Genomic DNA, 23,510 nt, shown 5'->3' on the forward strand with positions numbered 1-23,510 from the left:
AAGTAATTAATAACAGAGCCAATATTTACTTATTTTTGAAGTTTTATTGATGTATTTTGTTTTTATATTAAAAATACTTGATAGATTGCCTCTATTTCATGAGGTCTTGTAACAAAGGAACAATAATAATAATAAAGATTTATGTAGAATTTATTATGTGCCAGGTACTGTGCTAAGCACTTTAACAATTTCATTTCATTACAGTCATTTAATTTCATTGATCCTCACAGCTCTTGGAAGTAGATGCTGTTATTATCATCCCCATTTTACAGATGAGGAGACTGAAGCAAACAGATTTTTTAAAAAGTGATTTGTCTAGGATCATATAGCCAGAAAATGTCTGAGGCCACATTTGAATTCAGGTTGTCCTGACTCCAGACCCAGCACTCATCTACTGTGCCACTTACCTGTCTTATAAACAATTAAACAAAACTAACAATATAGTAACCTTATCTGAAGGTGAATGCCACATTTCAGCACTTCTACTTCTATTATTTTCATTGTTTTTTTTAATTAATGTCCATTTTCTTTCCCTCCCACCCCATTGGAAAAGAGAGAAAAACAAATTCCTTGGTAACAAATATATGTCAAGAAAACAAATTCCCTCCTTGATTATGTACAAAAATATGTCTCATGTATCTTAAATCTATCACCTCTCTCAGGAAATGTATAATGTTTTATCATCAACCCTTTGGAGCTATGAACGGTCCTTGTATTGATCATAGTTGTTAACCACTTTCAAGATTGTTTTTACATTGTTGTTATATGAATTGTTCTTCTGGTTCTACTAATGTCATTTTTCATTCATATAATGTAGGATGCATCTGAGAGTGACCTACTCTGCAAATCTGAGCTTAGCTACACATGAAAAAAGATAGATATTCAGTAATAAGGAGGCATTTTGAAACATTTTTAGAGAGGAAACCAGAACTGAAGAGATTATTTGTTTCTTGAATACCCTAAACAACCAAAATGTAGGAGAAATAAAAAAAATGCAGCAGCCAAAGACAGCAACAGTGACTACAGACAATAGTAAGAGACTTCTTTCCAAATGTACAAGAGGAGACAGGATTAAAGGCAAAGAGCTGGTGGAGGTAATAGTGAAGAAGCCAAAGGGCATTGTAGACAGAACTTGGTAATACTCTGCCTTCAAGTGAATGTTTGTTGGTTTTTGTTTTTGTTTTTTTCAGGACTGTATTACAGCATGAGAGGGTACACAAAAGGGAAGGAAGAGAACAGGGGCATAGAAAAAAGTGCATAATGTGCCAGGCCAAATCAAGAGCTAGCAATGAGGGGAAAGTAGCCTCTGTGGTCCTCAGAAAGAGAAGAACCTGTAGGGGAGTAGATGAGAAGTAAGGGGTGGGGAAGAACTGAAAAGGGGGGAGGGTTGAGAAGAAGGCCTTATTTTGGTAGTGGAAGGAGGTTCCATTGATGAATGCTTCCACAAGTGAAGAAGAAATGGTCTGTGAAAGGATATAGAGATCTTACACTAGGTGAGATCTGGGGAATTTGGTGCTTGAAAAGCTATTCATCCTACAGTGGGAGAGAGGGAGGAAGTAGGGATCCCTAGGAGCAGTAGGCACCAGGGTGGTGAAAGAGCATGGATCCAAGGAGGAGATTTAGAGACAAATGGGAGGTGGGGGGAAGGTAACTAGGAGAAGGCCCAGAGCAGTGGTAGGCTGCATAATCAGTGATATACTGGGGGGTGGGGGCCCTTCCAGGATATAATGTCCTCTCGACACACCTGAAATAATTTGTATTGTATGAATGAAGCCCAATGGAAAGGGGAAATCCATGGGAAAAACTCTGTAAGGCAGTGGCAAAAACCTAGATGGGAAAGCCTAAAATGTATGATGTGTGATGTATAAGGAATACAGAGAGAGATCAGATAATTATAGGGGTCATGAATTGGAAAATGAGGCTCAAGAGTAAGCAGAAAGAGAAAATGAAAGCATCTTTTTAAAAAAGTAATCAATTTGGCCAGTATGACAGTAAAGGAAAGCACTAAATGCTGGAGGGGATGTGGCAAAATTGGGACACTGGTGCATTGTTAGTGGAGTTGTGAACTGATCCATCTATTCTGGAGGGCAATTTGGAACTATGCCTTAAGGGCTATAAAACTGCACACCCCTTGATGAAGTACTATCACTCTTTCTTAGGTCTGTATCCCAAAGAGATTTTTTTAAAAGGGAGAAAGGACCTATTTGTACAAAAATATTTATAGCAGCTCTTTTTGTGATGGCAAAGAATTGGAAATTGAGGGGATGCCCATCCCTTGAACAAATTGTGGTATTTGATGATGTTGGAATACTACTGTGCTAAGAAATGATGAACAGGATGATTTCAGAAAGAGCTAGAAAGACCTACATGAAATGATACAGAGCAAAATAAGCAGAACTAGGAGAACATTGTACATAGTTACAACAATATTGTATGATGATCAGCTGTGAAAGACCTAGCTACTCTCAGCAATACAATGATCCAGGACAATTCTGAAGGACTTATGACAAACAATGTTATCCGCCTCTAGAAAAAAACTGTTGGTGTTGGAATGCAGATGAAATTATATGATTTTTCAGTTTAGTTTGCGTGCTTAATTTGGAGCTTGGGTTTTAAATGAATATTCTCTTACAATAATGAACAATATGGAAATATTTTAAAAAGCAATTATTTTTTGGAAAGGAACACAAAAAATGAAATTTAAATAACCTTGTGAACAGGATTATTTGAAGGAGAGGAGAGGAGGGAAGAATCTGCTCTACTGAGAACAAAGAGAGTAAGAATTATATAACCAAATAAAAGCAGGAGAGGAGAAGGAATTAATTCCAAAAGGAAAGGGTAACAAATGAGAGGAGGGAATCAGGAATGAGAGAAGAGAGACTATGGGAATAGGACTACCTTACCAAAAAAAAAAAAGGATTAAGGTAAAGAACACAGTATTATATTTACAGCAGAAGAGGGGGGAAATCATAACTTGTAAAAAACCCCTAACATTAGAGACAGATGGAGGAAGATATAAAGTTAACTTTCATAACTCTAAATGTGAATGGATTAAACAATCCAATAAAATGGAAAAGAATGGCTTTGACTAAGGAAACAATTTTACAATCTGTTGCTTAAAATAAACACATTTTAAAAACAAAGACATACACACAATAAAACTGAGAGGATAGAAAAATTACCCTGCATCAAGTAAACCTTTTAGGTTTTTTGAGGAGTTGCAATCATATCTGACAAAACAAGCAAACATTCGAAAAATAAGACACATACAAGGAAACTGTTGTGCTGAAAAAAAGGAAACATCCAGACTACAACAAAACATTGATACTAACACAACAGTGACAGGAAACTTCAAAATGTTTCTCAGCTTTGGATAAGTCTAACAGAAATATAAACAAAAAGGAAAATATGAAACTGAACAAATTGCTAGAGAAACTAGAGTTAAAAAAGCTTATAGTGTCTTCTCTGTGGGACACCAAAAGAATATACATTTTTTCCAACACCACATGAATCTTTTAACAAAAAATAACCATTTATTAGGGCATAGGGATGTTGCAAATAAAGGTAAAAAGGCAGACATAGTTAATATAGTCTTTTCAGACCCTAATACAATAAGAGCAGTAATTGGTTTAGGGACCAAAAACAAAAGATACATTTCCAAATGGAGAATTAACAAATCTTAAATAAGGAATGGGTCAAAAAACAAATCACAGAAACAAAAACCATGTAAAAGAAAATGATAAAGTTAAACTTATAGTATTGAGTACTTAACATAGGATTAACAAAGGTTAGAAAAGTGAAAGGCACAAATTTGTCTATCTTTGCTTTTATGCTTTATGGACATTGGGACCATTTAACTCAAGTTCTATCATTATAACTCTTAACATTAAACAATATATAAATTACAATTATTTTACTGTTAGTTTCTAGTTTTTTGCCACCCCCAAAAGAAGTTTTGTATATTTAAGTCTTTATCCTTTTTCTTTGATTTTTCTTGACTTAAAGGTCTAGTAATGGTATTATTGGGTCAAAGGGCTGGCACTGTTTAGTAACTTTTTGTGTGTAATTCCAAATTGTTTTCCAGAATTGTTGTACCTTTTCACAAGTCAGCCAACAGAACATCAATGTTTTTCTTTTCCCATATCCTTTCCAACATTCATCATTTTCCCTTTTCTTCATTTTTGCCAATATGGTGAATGTGATATAGAATTTCAAATTTAATTTTAGTATCTATAATAGTGATTTGAAACATTTTTTCATATCACTTTAAGTAGCCTAAGTTTCTTCTCCTTGAGAAATGCCCTTTTATACCTTAGACCACTTGCCAACTATAAATTCTTATAAATATGAATCAATTCTTTATATTTCTATTCCATTTCTTGGAAATGAAACCTTTAATAGAAAAACTTGATGCAAAGATTTTTTTTTATTTAGTCATGAACTTTTTCTCTTGTCCACAGATAGGAGATAGTAATTTTATCCATATTTTCTAATTTGCTTATGATGTAACCTTTTAGATCTAGATCACTTATCTATTTGGAGCTTATTGGCATAAGGTATGAGGTGTTGCTTTAAATCTAATTTCTTCCACATTGTTGTCCAGTTTTCCAAGCAAATTTTTTAGGAGTCCTTGTCCTACTAGTTGGGGTCTTTTTGTTTATCCGCTGTTTGAATACTAGATACTTTTGCTTCTGTGTGTTGCGTAATTATTCTGTTCCACTGATTAGTTTCTCTTATTTTTTTTTTAACTAGTACTAAGTTGCTTTGAAAATTACTGCCTTAGGGGGCAGCTGGGTGGTTCAGTGGATTGAGAGTCAGGCCTAGAGACAGGAGGTCCTAGGTTCAAATCTGGCCTCAAGACACTTCTCAGCTGTGTGACTCCCATTGCCTAGCCCTTACCACCTCTTCTGCCTTGGAACCAATACACAGTATTGATTCGAAGATGGAAGGTAAGGGTTTAAAAAAAATTCACTGCTTTGTAGCATAGTGTAGTTTAAAATTCGGCACTGCTGGGTTTCTTTTCATTATTTCCCTTGAGATTCTTGACCTTTTTTCCTACATAAGAATTTCATTAATTTTTTTTAATTCTATAAAGTAATCCTTTGGTAGTTTGATTGGTATAGCATTGAATAAATAAATTAATTTACATAGTATTATAATTTTTATTATGCTGACTAATCAATGTTGTTCAGTCATTTTAGTTGTATCCAACTCTTCATGACTCCATTTGGAGTTTTATTGGCAAAGGTATTAGAGTGGTTTGCCATTTCCTTTTCCAATCATTTTACAGATGAGGAACTGAAACAAACGGGGTTAAGTGGTTTGCCCAAGGACACAGTTAGTAAGCATCTGAGACCAGATTTGAGCTCAGGAAAACAAGCCTTCCTGACTTCAGGCCCAGCATTCTATCTATCCACTACATCACCTAGCTCCCTGTTAACTCATCTTACTCCCAAGAAATCAGTATTTTTCCAGTTATCTAGGTTTGTCTTTATTTTTGTAAACAGTAATTTGTTGTATTTATATAGTTCTTGAATGTATCTTCTTCAGTAGACTCCTAAGTATTTTATTGCATTCTGTAGTAATTTCAAATGGTATTTTACTTAATATCTCTTCCTGCCAGGTTTTATTGGGATTGAATAGAAATACTGAAAATTTGTGTGGACTTATTTTATTTCTTCCCAATTTATTGACATAATTTTTAAGTTAATTTTTATTTGAGCCTTAAGGTTCTTTAAGTACATCATCATATCACCTGCATAAAAATAATTTTGTTTATCCATTTTTATTCCCTCAATTTCTTTTTCTTGTCTTGTTGCTATATAGCATGCATTTCTAGTATTATGTTAAATAATGGTAGAGACAGTGGATGTCTTTGTTTCAACACTGTTTTTTTTGGAAAGGATTCTAATTTATCACTGTCATGTATAATGGTACTTCCAAAAGTCTTAGTATTGTTTTAAGCTACTAAGCTTAAAATCTAAGACTTTTGGGACATTCTATACTGTTTTTCATTTTAAGGAAAAAGTCCATTCCTATGTTTTCTAGTGTTGCTTTGTTTTGAACAGAAATGGATGTGATATTTTGTTAGAGCTAGGATTTAAACCCAGGTCTTCTGACCTAGTTATTTTCCCCTCCTACTGTATCATACTGCCTCCCATATTTGTTTTGTCCTTCTCCTCCTTGATTTTTTAAAGGCTTCCCAGGATACCCTGGACTAACTGGTATTCCAGCCCAAGTCTTGGCTGCCAAGAAGCCTGTTTGGTGTCCAGGTGTGAGAGCTGCCTGGTGTTTAGGAAAGTAATTTAAACATCTGATGTGTCCTTTCCAAGTGTTTAGTAGCATTGCCAGAAAATTTTTATACTCAAAAACAACTTAGTGAGTAAAAGATTTAAGAAGAACTGGCAAATTCTGTTTATTCTAAATTTCCAAGTTTGCTTCTGGGGATTTGGTGAACATTCTGGTGCTTTTATAAGCCTGTCTTTGCTTTGCTGGCACAGGGACCTAGACTTGGAAATCTATTACTCTGAAGTCTATACAGAGAAATTGTGACTTGAAAGGATTTGGTCTTTATAAATCCCTTTTGGAATAGGTTTCTAAGCTTACTATGTTGCTTCTTTTAGATTCTTCAGATGAGAGTGGTGTGGCAAACACTTCCTCAAGGACCCAGTTACCCCAGTCAATGAAGATCATGCACGAGATCATGTACAAACTGGAGGTGCTCTATGTCCTATGTGTGCTGCTGATGGGCCGACAGCGGAATCAGGTTACTATCTTCCTACATCAGGGACTTAACCACTTTTTGACACAGAACTTGTCAAGTCCATGGGATTTGTTCAGAATTGGTGCACTGCATGGGACTTCTGGGGGTGGTGGAGAAGAATTTGGCTTAGTTCTTAGACACTCTGGGTCCCTGCCAAGGTGAAAAACCAGAGGAATGGAGAGACTTGGGCCCTTTTGAGACCACTGGGCCAGCTGTGCTCCACTGCCTTTGTAGTTGGGCAAAGGTAAATACAAGTACCTAGAATGTCAGGTTTTTTTTGTTTTGTTTTGTTTTTTAAACCCTTACCTTCCATCTTGGGATCAATACTGGGTATTGGTTCCAAGGCAGAAGAGTGGTAAGGGCTAGGCAATGGGAGTTGTGACTTGCCCAGGGTCACACAGATAGGAAATGTTTGAGGCCAGATTTGAACCCAGGACCTCCCGTCTCTGGGTCTGGCTCTCAATCCACCGAGTCATCCAGCTCCCCCTAGTATGTCAGTTTTTGAGATCTCCTAGTGATGAGAAGAATTAGAAAATGAAGAAAGGAGTATAGAGTTGTGTTATACTTTGAAAAACTGGGCAGCCTGCAGAGTCACTTTCAGCTATACTCAGAGTCATTAAGGTCCATAGATTAAGGTCCTTTCCAGTATTCTGTGTAGGACCCTATGTAGAAGAGACAGATATGCTCCTAGAGGAAAGGGAAGCCTAATAATCTCTAGTGATTGGTTTATTTTTATTATTTTTATTTATTTTTTTTTTAATTCTTACCATCTGTCTTGGAATTGATACTAAGGAGTATCAAAGATAGAGAAGAACAGTAAGGGCTAGGCAATTGTTGTTAAATGACTTACCCAGGATCACAGAGCAAGGAAGTGTCTGAGGCCGGATTTGAACCTGGGTCCTCATGACGCTAGGACTGACACTCTGGGCACTGTGCTATCTCTGCCCTGGTTGGTTTATTTTTTTTTAAGTTGATGAGAAGTAGCCATTTCCTGAGACCCAAAGATCCCTGGATATATTCACCTACTAAGGCTCAAACTAACCAAAGGAGAACTTTCCTGAATAGAGGGAGATAAGGGAAGAAAGGATAATAGCCAGATCTGGTCGTGGAGATAGAGGTTTTCTCCTTTTCAACAGGAGACAAATCTTACTCTCAATATTGTTGATGCAGAGATGATTTATAAAAAAACCTACCTAGAATATCAGAATTGAAAGGAACTTTAAAGATCAGTTAGTCTGACCCTCTTATTTTATTTTGCTTTTTAAATTAATTTTATTTTACTTTCAAATCTAGATTATCTCCCTCTCACTTTCCTGCCTCTCTTCCCCTTATTTTATTTTTCAATTAAATTTATTTTAGACTATTTTCCCATAGTTACATGATTCATGTTCTTTCCCTTGCCTCCTTCCTTCCCCCTCCTATAGCCAACAAGCAATTCCATTGCGTTTAACATGTGTCATTGATCAAGACCTATTTCCATATTATTAATATTTGCAACAGAGTGATCGTTTAGAGTCTACATCCCCAGTCATATTCCCATTGAACCACGTGATCAAGCAAATGTTTTTCTTCTGTGTTTCTGTTCCCATCGTTCTTTCTTTGGATGTGGATAGTGTTCTTTCTCATAAGTCCCTCAGCCTTGCTCTGGATCCTTGCATTGCTACTAGTAGAGAAGTCCATTACATTCAATTGTGCCACAGTGTATCAGTCTCTGTGTATATTATTCTCCTGGTTCTGCTCCTTTTGCTCTGCATCAAATCCTAGAGGTCATCCCAGTTCACATGGAATTCCTCCAGTTCATTATTCTTTTTAGCACAATAGATTTCCATCACCGTCTTATACCACAATTTGTTCAGCCATTCCCCAATTGAAGGGCATACCCTCATTTTCCAGTTTTTTGCCACCACAAAGAGAGTGGCTATAAATATTTTTGTAAGTCTTTTTCCTTATTATCTCTTTGGGGTATAAACCCAGCAGTGGTATGGCTGGATCAAGGGGCAGGCAGTCATTTAAAGTCCTTTGGGCATAGTTCCAAATTGCCTTCCAGAATGGTTGGATCAATTCACAACTCCACCAGCAGTGTATTAGTGTCCCAATTTTACCACATCCCTTCCAACATTTATTACTTAACTTTGCTGTCATGATAGCCAATCTGCTAGGTGTGAGGTAATACCTCAGAGTTTTTTTTTTAAATTTTTATTTTGAATATTTTCCCATAGTTACATATTTCATGTTCTTTCCCTCTCCCCTAAATCCCCCGAACCCCACTTAGCCAACGCACGATTCCACTGGATTTTACATGTATCATTGATCTAATTTTGCCAATATGCTAAATCCACCTGTGAGGTGATACCTCAGAGTTGTTTTGATTTGCATTTCTCTAATTATTAGAGATTTAGAACACTTTTTTTTTTTTTAACCCTTACTTTCCGTCTTAGAGTCAATACTGTGTATTGGTTCCAAGGCAGAAGAGTGGTAAGGGTAGGCAATGGGGGTCAAGTGACTTGCCCAGGGTCACACAGCTGGGAAGTGTCTGAGGCCAGATTTGAACCTAGGACCTCCTGTCTCTAGGCCTGGCTCTCAATCCACTGAGCTACCCAGCTGCCCCCTAGAACACTTTTTCATGTGCTTATCGATAGTTTTGATTTCTTTATGTGAAAATTGCCTATTCATGTCCCTTGCCCATTTATCAATTGGGGAATGGCTTGATTTTTTTGGACAATTGATTTAGTCCTTATAAATTTGAGAAATTAGACCTTTGTCTGAGGTTTTTGTTATAAAGATTTTTTCCCCAATTTGTTGTTTCCCTTCTAATTTTGGTTGCATTGGTTTTGTTTGTACAAAACCTTTTTAATTATGTAATCAAAATTATTCATTTTACATTTTGTGGTATTTTCTATCTCTTGCCTGGTCTTAAATTCTTTACTTTCCCATAGATCTGACAGGTATACTATTCTATGTTCACCTAATTTATTTATAGTTTTCATTTTTATATTTAAGTCATTTATCCATTCTGAATTTATGTAAAAAGGGAGTAAAAATTATGGTTGGTCTGAATATTTAAGAGTTTTGGTTACTAGGAATTTAATCAATTCCAAATGTTTTTTTAATGGTAATTTATTTATAAAATATAGAAAGAGTGAAAGTAAGAAAATCAGAGAGAGGATAGGATAAGATATCTAACCTAACACACTAAGTAGTTTGCTCCGGCCCCTGGCTCTAGGGCTAATTAGTCCTCAGCCTTGAGCCAAGGGCCCAGGGATGAATAAAGTGGTGACTTCAGCCACAAAGTCTCTCCCCAGAGGGGAGAACTCTCCTGAGGATAGTCTCTTCAGAAAATCCAGGAAGGAGTCAGTCTTTTTCACTCATCCACGTGGTAGTTCTAAGGAGAAATAGAAAGCAGTCCAGGGTCCTCAGCCAGAGCTCCTCTAGGATTCTGTCCAAGGTGAAAGAGAGCCTCCAACTCAAGCTTGGAATTCTGAAGAAGTGCTCACAGGAAGTTGTAACTCCTTTTTAAAAGTGCTTCTTTTGCATCACTTCCTGTGCATTCCTTCCATTTTTTGTGTACCAATTACAGGCTAAAGCTTTGCTTAGGATTGCCCAGGGGGCAGTCAGTTGATTCTGATTCATCACCTACTTTTGCACATGTGGGTTACATGCTTCCCCCACTCAAGTGTAAGTGGGGTGTTTACACTTTTGGTGATTAAATCTAAAAATGGGCAGAGTAGAGTTAATCCCTTCATCACATTTATCTTGATGTAGGGTGTTTGATGTTGATCTAAACCTAATTTCTCTCCCATACAGTTTTCCAATTTTCCCAGCAATTTTTGTCAAATAGTGGATTTTTGTCCCAAAAGCTGGGATCTTGGGGTTTATTATATACTGTCTTGCTGAGGACATTATATTCCATTAATCTTCCCTCTTGTATCTTAGCCAGTACCATATTGTTTTGATGACCACTGCTTTATAGGATAGTTTAAGATGCGGTACTGCTAGGCCCCCTTCCTTCATGTTTTTTTTATTATTTTCCTTGATATTCTTGATCTTTTGTTCTTCCAAATGAATTTTCTAATTCAGTAAAAAATTTGATAGGTATGGCTCTAAATAAGTAAATTAATTTGGGCAGGATTGTCATTTTTATTATATTAGCTTGTTCTAACCATGAATGTTTTCCCAATGACTTAGATCTAGTTTTAATTGTGTGGAAATTGTGTTTTACAGTTGTGTTCATGTAATTCCTGTGTTTGTCTTGGCAAATAGATTCCTAAGAAATTTATATTGTTTAGTGTGATTTTAAATGGAATTTCTAACTTTTGCTTCCAAGTTGTGTTGGAAATATATAGAAATGCTGATGATTTATGTGGGTTTATTTTGTTTCCTCCAACTTTGCTAAAGTTGTTGATTATTTCCACTAGCTTTTTAGTTGATTCTCTAGGATTCTTTAGGTAGACCATCATATCATTTGCAAAAGTCTTCTCCCTTACTTTAAGGGCCCATAGAGGGGAGGTGACTTGTTTAAGGTCATGTAGCTAAATTTAGCATATAAATAGCTAAATTTAGATAGATGGCAGCAGGACCCCTTTGGTGGCCTATGAATCTTTGAGAATCACTATTGGTCAGAGACACTCACAGGATCTGACAGACTGTAGCTAGTGTCCAGGGAATCTTCAGAATGCCTTAGCCACAAGCATCTATGAAATGCAAATTATTTACCTTTGGTAATTCATTTTGCTTTTATCTAAAATCTTCTTTTGGAGCCTAGATTCTACAGATCAAAAGCCACACATTTCATGTAGCCCACATTCACATCTCCTCTTTGAAGTACATAACATATGATATACCTGTTTCCCCTTATCTCATACAAATAATATTTTGGGAAAATGTCAGGTTTTTTCCAGGGTATGTTGCATTCAAAAGCAAGTAGAGCAGGGAAGATAAATATAAGTTCAGCTTTTTTTACCCACATAAGTATCACTGCTTTGGAGCCAGCCAGATATTCCTTTTTGTCTATCTTGCCCCATTTTTTAATGTATATATATATATATATATGTATATATATATATATACAGTGTATGTCAAATGTCTGCTTTGTATGGGCAGATAATGAAAGTATGGTCTTCTCTAGAACACAGACAGGACATTTTTCCCTTGTGCCAGTCTTAAGTCACCCAATCAAAGTGAGAGAATAATCCCAGATACTGAAGGCAAGAAGCTCTGTGGTTTTCACAGTCTCATCCAAGTGTTCTGGCTATGAAATCAGAGTACCTGCCTTACCATCACCTATCTTAAGTAGATAGAGACAAGCATTTATGTCCTTAAATTTTCTAGCCCCTTTCAGCACTCCTAGAGATCCCAGCTTCCAAACCCTCTGCTCAGGGGTGAGCACTGAGGTTGGACTCAGTAAGAGAGTTTGATACAAAGAGGACACCTTAGGTGAGGCTCCTGTAGGAGGCCTTTTTCACTTTGCCCCACCTCTCCTGAAGCTCCTGTGGTACAGTAGGAGACAACTCTGGTGAAGAAAGTTAGGAGGATATAAAATTGTTGGGTGTTTTTTTTTTTTTTTATGGTCTAGTTTCCAGGTTGACCAAGGGCTTTGTATAGGTGATAAACTATTCATGTGAGTTAGCATAGCTGGCATGAACTTGCTTGGTTTGCTATAAGCATGGAACAGCTTTTACATTTGGGTGGTTCATGAAAGAATGGGGTTCCTCAGGGTGCATGGTGAGATTTCTGAGAACAGTGACCTGAGAAGACTCTTAAAAATCTTTTTTGGTAACCCAGAACTTTTTGAATTTAGGCCCCCATTGGATGATGATATTCCCTAAACCCACTGCTTTCTTCTCTGAAGACTTTTCACATCCCGTAATTGCCATGAACATATCATTGGCTGAATTGACAATATTTTGGTGTTAATGTTCCTCTGCTTTATGCCCCATCTAGGTTCATAAGATGATAGCAGAATTCAAACTGATCCCTGGACTTAATAATCTGTTCGACAAGTTGATATGGAGGAAGCATTCAACATCTACCCTTGTTCTACATGGACATAACCAGAACTGTGACTGTAGCCCAGTGAGTTCTTCCATAGGTTGTTCTCTTTTAGGAGTTGAGTTCATAAGTAGAGGTTACTGACTAGTAAGGTGGGACCCATGACCTTGAATACAGGAGCAAAATACAAAACCTCCATTTCATTTATTTGTTTTAACAGTAATGATAAATGTTATTTCCCAATGACTCCTCCCTTCCCCTACCTTTTCTCTTGTAACAAAGAAGTATAATTATACAAAATAAGCCAGCTCATTAGCAATGTCTAACAATGTCTTCCTTCTTATATTTCTGTAATCTTAGCATATCCCTGATGAGATGAGGGCCATCCCTCACTATCAGTCATCTCGAATTCAAGGTTGATGACTGCACTGATCAGAGTTATGTTTTCACTCATTGTTTTTCTTTACATTATTGGACCCATCCTCTTATTTCGGCTTACTTTATTCTGCCTCATTTCACACAAGGTCTCCCAAGTTCACCTTAATTCTTTGGATTTGCCATTTTGTACATTGCAGTACTATTCTGTTGCATTTATATAGCAATTTGTTCAGCCCTTCTCTGATTGGTGAACACTTGCACAAAAAGTGCTACTATAAATATTGTTTGTATTTATGAAACTTTCCCTTTCAGTCTCTGACCTCTTTAGCGTACATTCCTAGTGCTGGTATCACTGGATCAGAAAAGTACAAAGAGCATATTGACTTTTCTGGTGTTATTTGAAATGGTTTTCCAGAATTATTGGAGTAATTAACACCTCTCCTAGTGGTGTGTTCCTCTATCTGTCTGCTCACAACCCCTTCAGCGTTTTTTATTTTTGTCTTTTGTCGTTTTTGTCAATATGGATGTGATGTGAAACTTTAGAGAATTTCTAACTTGCACTTCTCTTATTGGTAAATGTCTCCCTTTATTTTGCAAACGAGGTAACAGGCCTAGGCTAGAGCTTTTGCTGTCATAGATTCTTAATTCTTGTTTTAACATAGTGTGTCATCTGTTTTGAAGACATTTTGCTTCCTTTTTCTTAGGACATCACCTTAAAGATACAGTTTTTGAGACTTCTCCAAAGTTTTAGTGATCACCATGAGTAAGTATTATCCTCTTTTTTGGAAAAGAGTTTTATGTTCTTAAAAGTAATGTTTTTCGCTTCAAATCATTAGCCCTAGTTCAAGCTAACTAGGCAAGGCGAGTAAAACCCACTAATGTGATTCTACCAAACATCCATTCCTCTTTCCAAGTATATTTTTTTCTATTGTGATTTTATTTATGTAGAAAATTCCAACTGAGAAAAATCCCTCCACAAATTCAGATCAGCAGTTCTTCCGCAATTTCTAGTCCTTACAAAGCTGCCTGGGATACTCTCTGAGAGCCTGAGCTGATTGCTGAAGTCAGGAGGTCACTGGGTATGTCCAAGGCAGGTCTTGGACTGAGTCAGTCTTACTGACAGAGGCTGATTCTCTCTCTAACTACTATCCCATACTGTACTGTTGAGAAATTAATTGAGTTGAATATACTAAATATAATAGACTGAGTCCTGGCAGAGACTACTGTCTTCTATTTAATTTGGTTCAACAGAATTTATTTAAAAATTTTCCTTGTGGGGCAGTGAGGTGACTCCGTGGATAGAGTGCAAGCCTAGAGTCAAGAGAACCTGAGTTCAATAGATAATTCTAGCTGTGTGACCCTGGGCAAGTCACTTAACCCTAATTACCTAGCCCTTACTGCCCCTCTGTCTTGGAACTAGTACATAGTATTAATTCTAAGACAGAAGGCAAGAGTTTTTAAAATATCATTTTTATGTTTTTAAGACTTTAGTCTGTTGGGAGATACAAAAAAAAATGGAGTCTTCCCTCAAAGAGATTGCTGCCTCATTAGAGAGACTCATGAAATAAAACTGTAATAGCCATTTAGGGACTGAATGACAAACTTGGCATGTTAGTTTGTGGGCTTCTTGAGAGCATTCTTTTTTGCCTTTCTTTGTATGCCCAGCACTTAACGTGGTGCTTGGCACCCAGTAGGAGCTTCATAAATGTTTATTGACTGACTGACTGATTTAATACTGTGAATATGAAAAACACCTTTAGCTTTGCCATATGAGTCACAACTTCACTTCAGGGAGCCTTTCAATTCCTGCGTTGTTGGTCTTGCCTTCACTGTCTGTCACGTGGTCTGTCACATGGGACCATAGTACACAGTGAACTTTATGGTAACCAAAAAAAAGACAAAAAGCAGAATAGAATTTTGTGTGGGAGGAGGAAGTCAGCAAGAAGGAAAGAAGATATTCCTATGGACTATTTTATTTCATTTTTAAACCCTTACTTTCTGTTTTAGAATCAATACTAAGTATCTGTCCAAGGCAGAAGAGTGGTAAGGGCTAGACAATGCGGCTCAAGTGACTTGCCCAGGATCACATAGCCAGGAATGTCTGAAGTCACATTTGAACCCAGAACCTCCCATCTTTAGGCCTGGTTTTCCATCCACTGAGCCACCTAGCTATCCCCCCATTTTAAAATTTGTATTACATCCCTCAGTTCCTAATCATTCTCCAGCTATTCCTGAACAATGAAACAACTTCCTAGTAGTAAATAAGTACAGTTAAGTGAAACAAACTAACACTTTGGACATGTTTGAAAATGTACACCTAAATGCCCACCTGTGGTTCATCCTCTCTCTCCCAAGAGGCAGGAGGCCTCTTGTTTTGTCATAAGGCCTCCAAAGTCACAGTTGGACATCACCTTAGTTCTGAATCCTTTCCATTGTTATGATTGTCATGTAAATTGTTCTCCAAGTTCTGCTTGCTTTATGCTGTTTCAGTTCCTACTGGTCTTCCCAAGTGTCTTAAAATCATATTTGTCATGTCTTATAGTAATATTCTATTATGTTCATATGCCATGATCTTTTTTAGCTATTCCCCAAATCACTTTCCTTCTAGATCTTTGCCACTATAAAAAGTACTACTATAAATATTTTTGTGCATAAAGGACCTTTCCTATTCTCCTTGACCTTCTTGAGGTATATGCCTATGTGCTTATATGCATCAGTAGGGCAGAGGGTTTAGTGGCTTTGCTAGTATAGCTCCAAATTATTTTTCAGAAGAATTGGACCAGTTCAGAGCTTAACCAGCAAACCCTTAGTGTGACTGTGTTCCCACATGTATCCATTGTTTCATGTCTCTCATTTTTGTCTTTTGTCATCTTTGCTAATCTGATGAGTATAAATTAAAGCCTCATAATTGCTTCATTTTAATTTCCATTTCTCATATTATTAATGATTTTGATTATTTTTTCTGTATAAGTGGAAATTTTATACCTTTGACCTACATTCCCCAGAATTCCTTTAATATTTCCCAGAATTCCTTTTAATCTCTCCACCACGTTGCCTGGTCATATTTTGTATATAGTTGGCTATAATTCTGCCTCTCTCTCTCTCTTTTCCCACGTGTGCAGCTGGGTGAGCTCTCTAGTTTTTATTTTCTTTGCTTCAAGTTAGTATTAATAAACTTTATAAATATAATACTTGGAGTATTTATATATTAATTTTAATTCTCACATTTCATATGGTTTTTGTTAGCTTGCATTTCTTCTTTTGAAAACTGCCTGACGGGGCAGCTGGGTGGCTCAGTGGATAGAGAGCCAGGCCTAGAAATGGGAGGTCCTAGTTTCAAATATGGCCTCAGACACTTCTTAACTGTGTGACCCTGGGCAAGTCATTTAACCCCCATTGCCTAGCCCTTACCACTCTTCTGTCTTAGAACCAGGACACAGTATTGATTCTAAGATGGAAGAATTTTTTCCTTTTGTTCGTTTTTTTTTTTTTTAATTAAAAAAATTACCTGTCTATATCCTTTGGCCACTTATCTAGGGGGAAATGGCTCCACTGCTATAGTCAAATGAGTCTAGAGAGAAATCTTCCTATTCCTTGTGGGCAAGAATGCAGCCCTGGTCTTTGGAGTTAAGTCACAGGAGTGTCTCTTGTGTTGAATCATTTTGAGAGCTCTACTAGGGCCATACTCTGTGCCCAGCATTATGTCAGATCCTTAGGAGAGAAAAACCTGTTCTTTGCCCTTAGGAAACTTATTGTCTAGCTGGATATATTTCTCTTGTGTTGCTTGTACATATGAAATTATGAAAAGACATAATTCAGTACCAAATTTAGTATAATCCCTAAAGGCTTTGGGAGGTCAGGCTGGAGAGCAGCTATTGGTGAGAGTAAGAACTGGGAAGGAAGGTGGATGATATAGTCTACTGTGTCTCTCTTGCTTTGTCTCTTAATGTCTCTTAAACCTTGAATGCTCTTTTCACTTTGAATACCAGCTACCTGAGAACACAGCAGCTGCACAACCTGCAGAGTCCAAATGAAAGCCTGTGACCTCTTGGCCAATGTGGCAACCATAGTTCTTCCCCCTTACCTGTCTCAAATCCTATCTGTTTCAGGAACAAGTATCTGCTGTTAAATAGCCAAGAACTGAATGAGCTCAGTGCAATCTCTCTCAAGGCCAATATCCCAGAGGTGGATGCAGTTGTCAACACAGACAGGTAAGCCACTTCTAGTGAAAACTCTCAACAGACAGCTCAGTCAACAATCTCACCTTGCTTCACCTTGTTACAGTTTTATAAGAAAAGAAGGTCATATATCCTACTTGACATGATGGCATTGACACAAACACTTAGAACTAAAGACTGAAGGACAGGGAGGAGAAATTAACTTCCTGAGTATGCCCAGTTTGGCACCTTCCGTTCCACCTTGTTCCAAACCCAGCCTTCCTGTACCCAAGCCTAGTGCAACCTCAGGTACCTGTCCAGTTTCTGAACACTGGCCAGTAATTTGGAGAAGGAAAAACTGCCCAAGAGTTGATGGGGAGATAAGTTGAAAGGAAAAACTTGTCCAAGATGTGTGAAGGAAGTGCTTGGCTGTTAAATTTTGAGTTCCCAAGAGTCCCCTGGGGAGACACAGGTACTGAAGGGAAAGGGAAGCTGCCAGCTGTGCTGTGTGGCTTCCAGCCAGTCTGGAAGGACTCCCTCTCACTCTCTTCACCAGCCATTGCCAACACAGGAAACCTATCCTGGACTCTGGGGCTAAAACTCAAAACCCCGTGAATCTTTTAGCCAGTGCTAATTTCCTTTGTTGGCTCACTTGTGTCTTGGCCTCTTCCTTCTCCAGCCTTTCAGCTCTATGTGAACTTTTACTTTTTTTCTTTTGATTTTAGGAGTTTGGTCTGTGATGGAAAAAGAGGCTTGTTAACTCGATTGCTGCAGGTCATGAAGAAAGAGCCAACTGAGTCCTCCTTCAGGTAGGTCTGGGCCTGTGGCTCTGTTGGAATGAATGGCCCCTCCTAGCCTTACTATGCTAGTCTGTTAGTTAACAGAGAGATTAGGAAGTCTTCCCAGAGTTGCCCAGGGATAATAGGGACCCTCTCCCTCTTCACCCTTGAGTGTTGGGTTGAGTTACATACACGAGTTAATTCACTGATATATTGGTATAGCATATTAGAAATTATGAATATAAAGAAAATAACTGATAAAGACTGTCAAGGAAGAGCAGCTAGTTGGGGATGAAACAACTACTACTAGTAGTAGTAATTATTCTTATAGTTAATACATTGTTTAATTTGGGCCTTTATATCCCCAAGGAAAGTAGTACAAATATCATTATTCCCATTTAACAGATAAGGAGATTGAGGTCCAGAGAAGGGAAGTGACTTACCCAAAGGCTCTCTTCTCTTAAGAGGCAGAGTTTGGCCTCAAGCCCCAAGTCTTCTTACTCCAAATTCTAGATCCTTTCTGCTGCACTGAACTCCCTTTATAAGACATCCAAGTTTGAAACAGTTAAGAATCATACTTGCAGAACAGCCAAAAAAAAAAATGTATCACTATGGTATCTGGAGTTCAGACCATTAGGACAGCCATCTCTGAGCCAGTGACTGCAATGAAGGAGAACAGTAGATTGTGTTTGGGTCACAACAGGTTTTGGCAAGCGAGGGCTGTGGAAAGTTTCCTCCGAGGGGCCACTTCATATGCTGATCAGATGTTCCTGCTAAAGAGGGGCCTTTTAGAGGTAAGTATCCCAATAAGGAGTAATTTGATCTGTTTATTTATTTTGCTCAAAACAGAGCAGGGGTTTTTGTTTGATTGTTTGGGGGGGCAATGCTGGCACTTTTTACCAACTTGATTTAATTGCTGATAATGGTTAATTCCCTGTAGCAACCCAAAGAGTCTATAACTATATTTCCAAAGCCTTCCCAAATGGTGTGCTGAGGGGCCTTCAGCCCCTGCCCTTTTGATGGTAGCAACATAAAATCATAGAGCTGACCATAGATCATTTAATTTATGGATCATTCAATTTAGCTCCTTTTTTACAGAAGGGGAAATTGAGGCTCAAAGAGAAGTGATTTACCTGGATTAGAACTTGGGCCTATTGCCTCTCAACTCATCACTCTTTATACTGTACTGTATTGGCTATTGCCTCTCATTCAGGTTAAGTACTTCAGTAGGCCAGTGATTCCCCCAAGTGTGGATGCTTCCTTCTCTGGTACAGATTGTAGCCCATCCTTGCCTTCTCATTCTGTGTGATTCTTGTTCATGTCTGTGCAAGTCCAACACCTTAGAGACATATTCAGCTGCTGCTTTTAATTTTTACCAGGCACCACTGCAGCAGTCTGGCTGTCTAGCTGTTATTCTCCCCAAAAATGACAAGTCCATTCCCCCACCCCCTTTTTTTTTAACCCTTGCTTTCTGTCTTAGAATAGATACTAATTATTGGTTCCAAAGCAGGAGAGCGGTAAGGGCTTGGCAGTTTGGGTCAAGTGACTTGTCCAGGGTCACACAGCTAGGAGCTGTCTGAGGCCAGAGTTGAATGCATGACCTCTAGTCTCCAGACTTAGCTTTCTATCCACCAAGCCATTAGCTCCCCTGCCTATATCCTTTTCCAGTTTGTATGGAGGAAAAATAGTTCAAGTACACTAACAAGGGATATCCATGGTGGCCAGGCAGTGATCTTGAGGAACTGTTTGAGTAAAACTGGAACAGTGTCTATACTAAAGAAATGTAAAAACAGACAATTCTGTTTTTCCATTTCCAGTGGAGAGCCCAGGCCATCTTTGATACCTCAGAGCAATTTGAATTAATAAGTACTTGTTTAAAATCTCTTTTTCATAGATGGATTGCACCTTTGTGATTTAACATTAGTAGCAATGCTTTGTCAGTCTGGCTCTGCGTCAATTGAACAGCTTTCTGGACTGCTCAGGAATCCTGTTTTATTTTGTCTTTTCCTCAATAGCATATTCTATATTGCATTGTGGACAGCGAGTGTAAATCCAGGGATGTACTTCAGAGTTACTTTGATCTCCTGGGTGAACTGATGAAATTCAACATTGACGCCTTCAAGAGATTCAATAAATATATCAACACAGATGAGAAGGTAAAACATAAGAAACTTTTATGGTTGCCATATTTGTCTTCAGAAAATGGTGTTAGTATAAACGTGTCTCCTTAGAAATCTGAGAACCCTTGGCACACACTCAGCTCTATTTCTGGTCTGCATAATAGATGACCTTCAGGTCCCAAATTAGGGAAATGCTGAGAAATTAGTAAGTTAACAAGTATTTATTGAGGACTTACTATGTGCTTGGCCCTAACTAGGGGCTGTGAAGGAGATAAAAGAAGACATGGTTTCTGCCGCTGAGGAGCTCATGATCTTTTGGGGAGACAAAATGCATGAGGTGCAGCAAACAAACAAACAAAAAAAACATTGAGTATGGAATTCTGTTAAGATCATGGAATTCAGATGAGAAGTGCTATTAGGTATTAAAAGAAGTGAAAGATGGATGTGGGCTGGGTCCACTAGGGAAAGCCTCATGATGAAGGTAACATCTGATTTAGACTTTGAAGAGTGGGTAGAATTCAAATTGAAGAAAGGGTAGCAACCCACATAGACAAAAATAATGTTAACAAAGGTGGCATATAGTGGGAACTGCATCAGGACCAGCCTGATTAAAGCATCATGGGGTATAGTGGGAGATAATATTGATTAGGTAGAGTGTCAGATGTTATCTCTCAGAAATGTTTTATTAAGTATAGAGGGATCTATTACAAATAAGACCATTTAATACAGTGGCTTTTAAGAGACACTCATCTAGAAACATAGTACAACTACAAAGCCCACTATCATTGGAATCTTTGGCCAGGGGCATTAGAAGTGCAGTTAGCAAATTTGTAAAAGGAGATTGGAAACTATAGCATGCAAGGGGATTGAAAGTTTAGGTCCCAGAGATGGTTGGCATATGGACCCAGTGGGTACATCCCTCTGTCCATTTAGCCCTATGTTGCGATTGGCCACATAGGGCTATTCACATGAAATCGTTGTTGACTATTCAGAGATAGGCACAGGTAATTAAAGGACTTAAAAGAAGCCATATTACCGTTTCAGTAACTGAATAGGCAGTAAATATGCCAGGAGCCCATGACCTTATCTTTGTTATAGCTCCCATGTGCAATCATGCAGTGCTTCTACTACCCCCACTATGTGTTTCAGTGAGATCTCTGCTTTAGTTCCAGGTTTTCCTGAACCAAATCAATAGCTCATTGGTGGATTCCAACATGCTGGTTCGATGCATCACACTCTCTCTCGACCGATTTGAAAGCCAGTCGGACATGAAAGGTAAAGGAAAAAGATGCTTCGAGAGCAAAGCGCATTCATTAGAATCAGTTAAGGTTAAAGCTATTTTTAGCCTTTCTACTTAGCTTTCTACTTTATACCTACATTTAGCAGTAAATGAAGAGTGGTTAAATTTTCCTCCTAATTTTCAAAATCTTATTTTTGCCTTATATACAACTCAGTGCATAGTGGGGTAGTCAGATTTAAAAAAATGACTCATCTCAGCCATTCTACTTTTCTAAGCCTTTTAATGATTGGTTTGTGATAGAGAATGTAGTGTTGGTTCTCTTGAAAACTGCCAAAATTGGAGTATCTTCTTCCCTCAGCTCTACTTTTGTGAGTCAAACCATCATTGATGATAGTTTATTGATATTATCAACTCATATTCCTGTTAATAGAACTGGCAAACAATTTATTGATCATCTGGTCTATCCTTATTTGACAGATGAGAAAATTGAGGCCCAGAGAAGAAAAGAGACTTGTCTAAGGTCATCCACTAGCTATAGGTGTTTAGTACAGAGAATGAAAAACTAATAGATCAATAAATTGGGCTACTATATCAAGAGTAATCATTGTAAGAAGTAGCTGGGTCAGACATTTCTGCTTTGATTTATGTAATTTGAGTCAATAACTAAATGAAAATGTTCTTATGTCTAAGAGTATTTTGAATGCCTTAAGTTTTCTTTTTTATAGAATGGACTCAGACTTATACTTTTCTGGAATGATTTCTATAGTAAATATACCAAGTCTCCACCTAACATTTGTTTGGCCTTACAGTACAGATGTGGACAGAACCCTAAGCCTTGAATACTCTCATCATTTTGGCCTTTTCTCTAACATCTGCTCTTGTTTCTGTTGTCTTCAGAAGACAGTGCTTCTCTTCTGGTGATGATTATGGTCTGTGGGTGTGACCAAAAAGATCAAGTCTGTAATTAAACTATGTACCGTGCTTGCACAAGTGTATGGCACACAAGTATTAAGACACGGATAGATAATTAGTGAATCATAAATTTTAATGGAAAAAATCGTGCTTGAGGTTCATCATTGTGCTAGACAGAGAGAGAGCCTTGGCCTGGGAGGGCAAAAGCCTAGATTCTAGGTATGGTTCTATCACTGATTTAGCATGTAACTTGGGCAAGTCACCCTCACTGAGTCTTGGGCTCCTCAGGAAAATGAGGCAATTTGACTTTGATACCTGACATTCCTCCCAGCTCAAATAGTCTGTGGTTCTAAGATGGACTCAAAGAATCCATTCATTTATATACACACCATTTTTAATTTCCATGTTGCTTCTCCTATTTTCCACATATCACCTTAATGTGTAAACACCTGGCATCTGTTGGCTTTGTTTTCTTAGCCCTAAAAAATAGGCAAAGATTTCTATATAAGCTGCCGGTGGCTGCCTAACTCTTTCTTTAGAGGTGTGCTGCTCACAGACTGAGTGTCAGAGCTAGGAGAGACCTCAGAGACCATCTGGTCACCCTTCTCCTGGGTTTTATCTTGGTCATTTAAAATATTCTTACTGGTATCTTTTGTTTTTGCATCACTTTCATTTCCTTTCCCTATTCAGAAAACCATTTCTTGCAAAAGAGAAAGAAAAGGAAAAAGATCTATTTCAACAAATCCAGAAACAACCAATACATCAGCCCTGTGTGCCAGTAGAGACAGTATTCTTGTCCTCTTAGGCAATGAAGTTTCCGTAATCCCTCCACAGAGAGGAAAATGAAGTCCAGAGAAACCAACCTTGTATTGTTGTTGTTGAGTTATTTTTCAGTCATGTCCAAATCTGCTTGACCCCATTTGGGATTTTCTTGGCATAGATCCTGGAGTGGTTTGCCATTTCTTTCTCCAGCTCATTTTACCAAGAAGGAAACCGAGGCAAACAGTTAAGTGACTTGCCCAGGGTCACACAGAGTCTTAACACAGATTTGAACTCAGGAAGAGAAGTCTTCCTGACTTCAGGACTGGTGCTTTATCCACGTATGCCAGCTAGCTATCAACCTTATATACTTTATAGGCACATAAGATACTAAGGTTGAAGTGAACTTGCCCA

The 23,510-nt window shown here is 37.9% G+C and overlaps 1 protein-coding gene across 4 annotated transcripts in view; it reads left to right on the forward strand.

The window, feature by feature from the left end:
• The window catches only part of LOC123237444 (transient receptor potential cation channel subfamily C member 4 associated protein), a 76,559-nt gene that overhangs the window by 47,881 nt on the left and 5,168 nt on the right, over nt 1-23,510 (forward strand). For 3 of the 4 annotated variants that reach the window (XM_044664370.1, XM_044664371.1, XM_044664373.1), the window contains exons 9-16: nt 6,624-6,766; nt 12,704-12,835; nt 13,834-13,892; nt 17,239-17,340; nt 18,012-18,095; nt 18,769-18,859; nt 20,081-20,221; nt 21,352-21,460. In XM_044664370.1, coding sequence (XP_044520305.1) covers nt 6,624-6,766; nt 12,704-12,835; nt 13,834-13,892; nt 17,239-17,340; nt 18,012-18,095; nt 18,769-18,859; nt 20,081-20,221; nt 21,352-21,460 — 861 coding nt within the window. Of the gene's footprint in view, nt 1-6,124; nt 6,143-6,623; nt 6,767-12,703; nt 12,836-13,833; nt 13,893-17,238; nt 17,341-18,011; nt 18,096-18,768; nt 18,860-20,080; nt 20,222-21,351; nt 21,461-23,510 lie in introns of all 4 variants that reach the window. The other variant, XM_044664372.1, reaches the window with a different exon arrangement.

This window comes from Gracilinanus agilis, chromosome 2, assembly GCF_016433145.1.
Source record: "Gracilinanus agilis isolate LMUSP501 chromosome 2, AgileGrace, whole genome shotgun sequence".
Lineage (NCBI taxonomy): Eukaryota > Metazoa > Chordata > Mammalia > Didelphimorphia > Didelphidae > Gracilinanus > Gracilinanus agilis.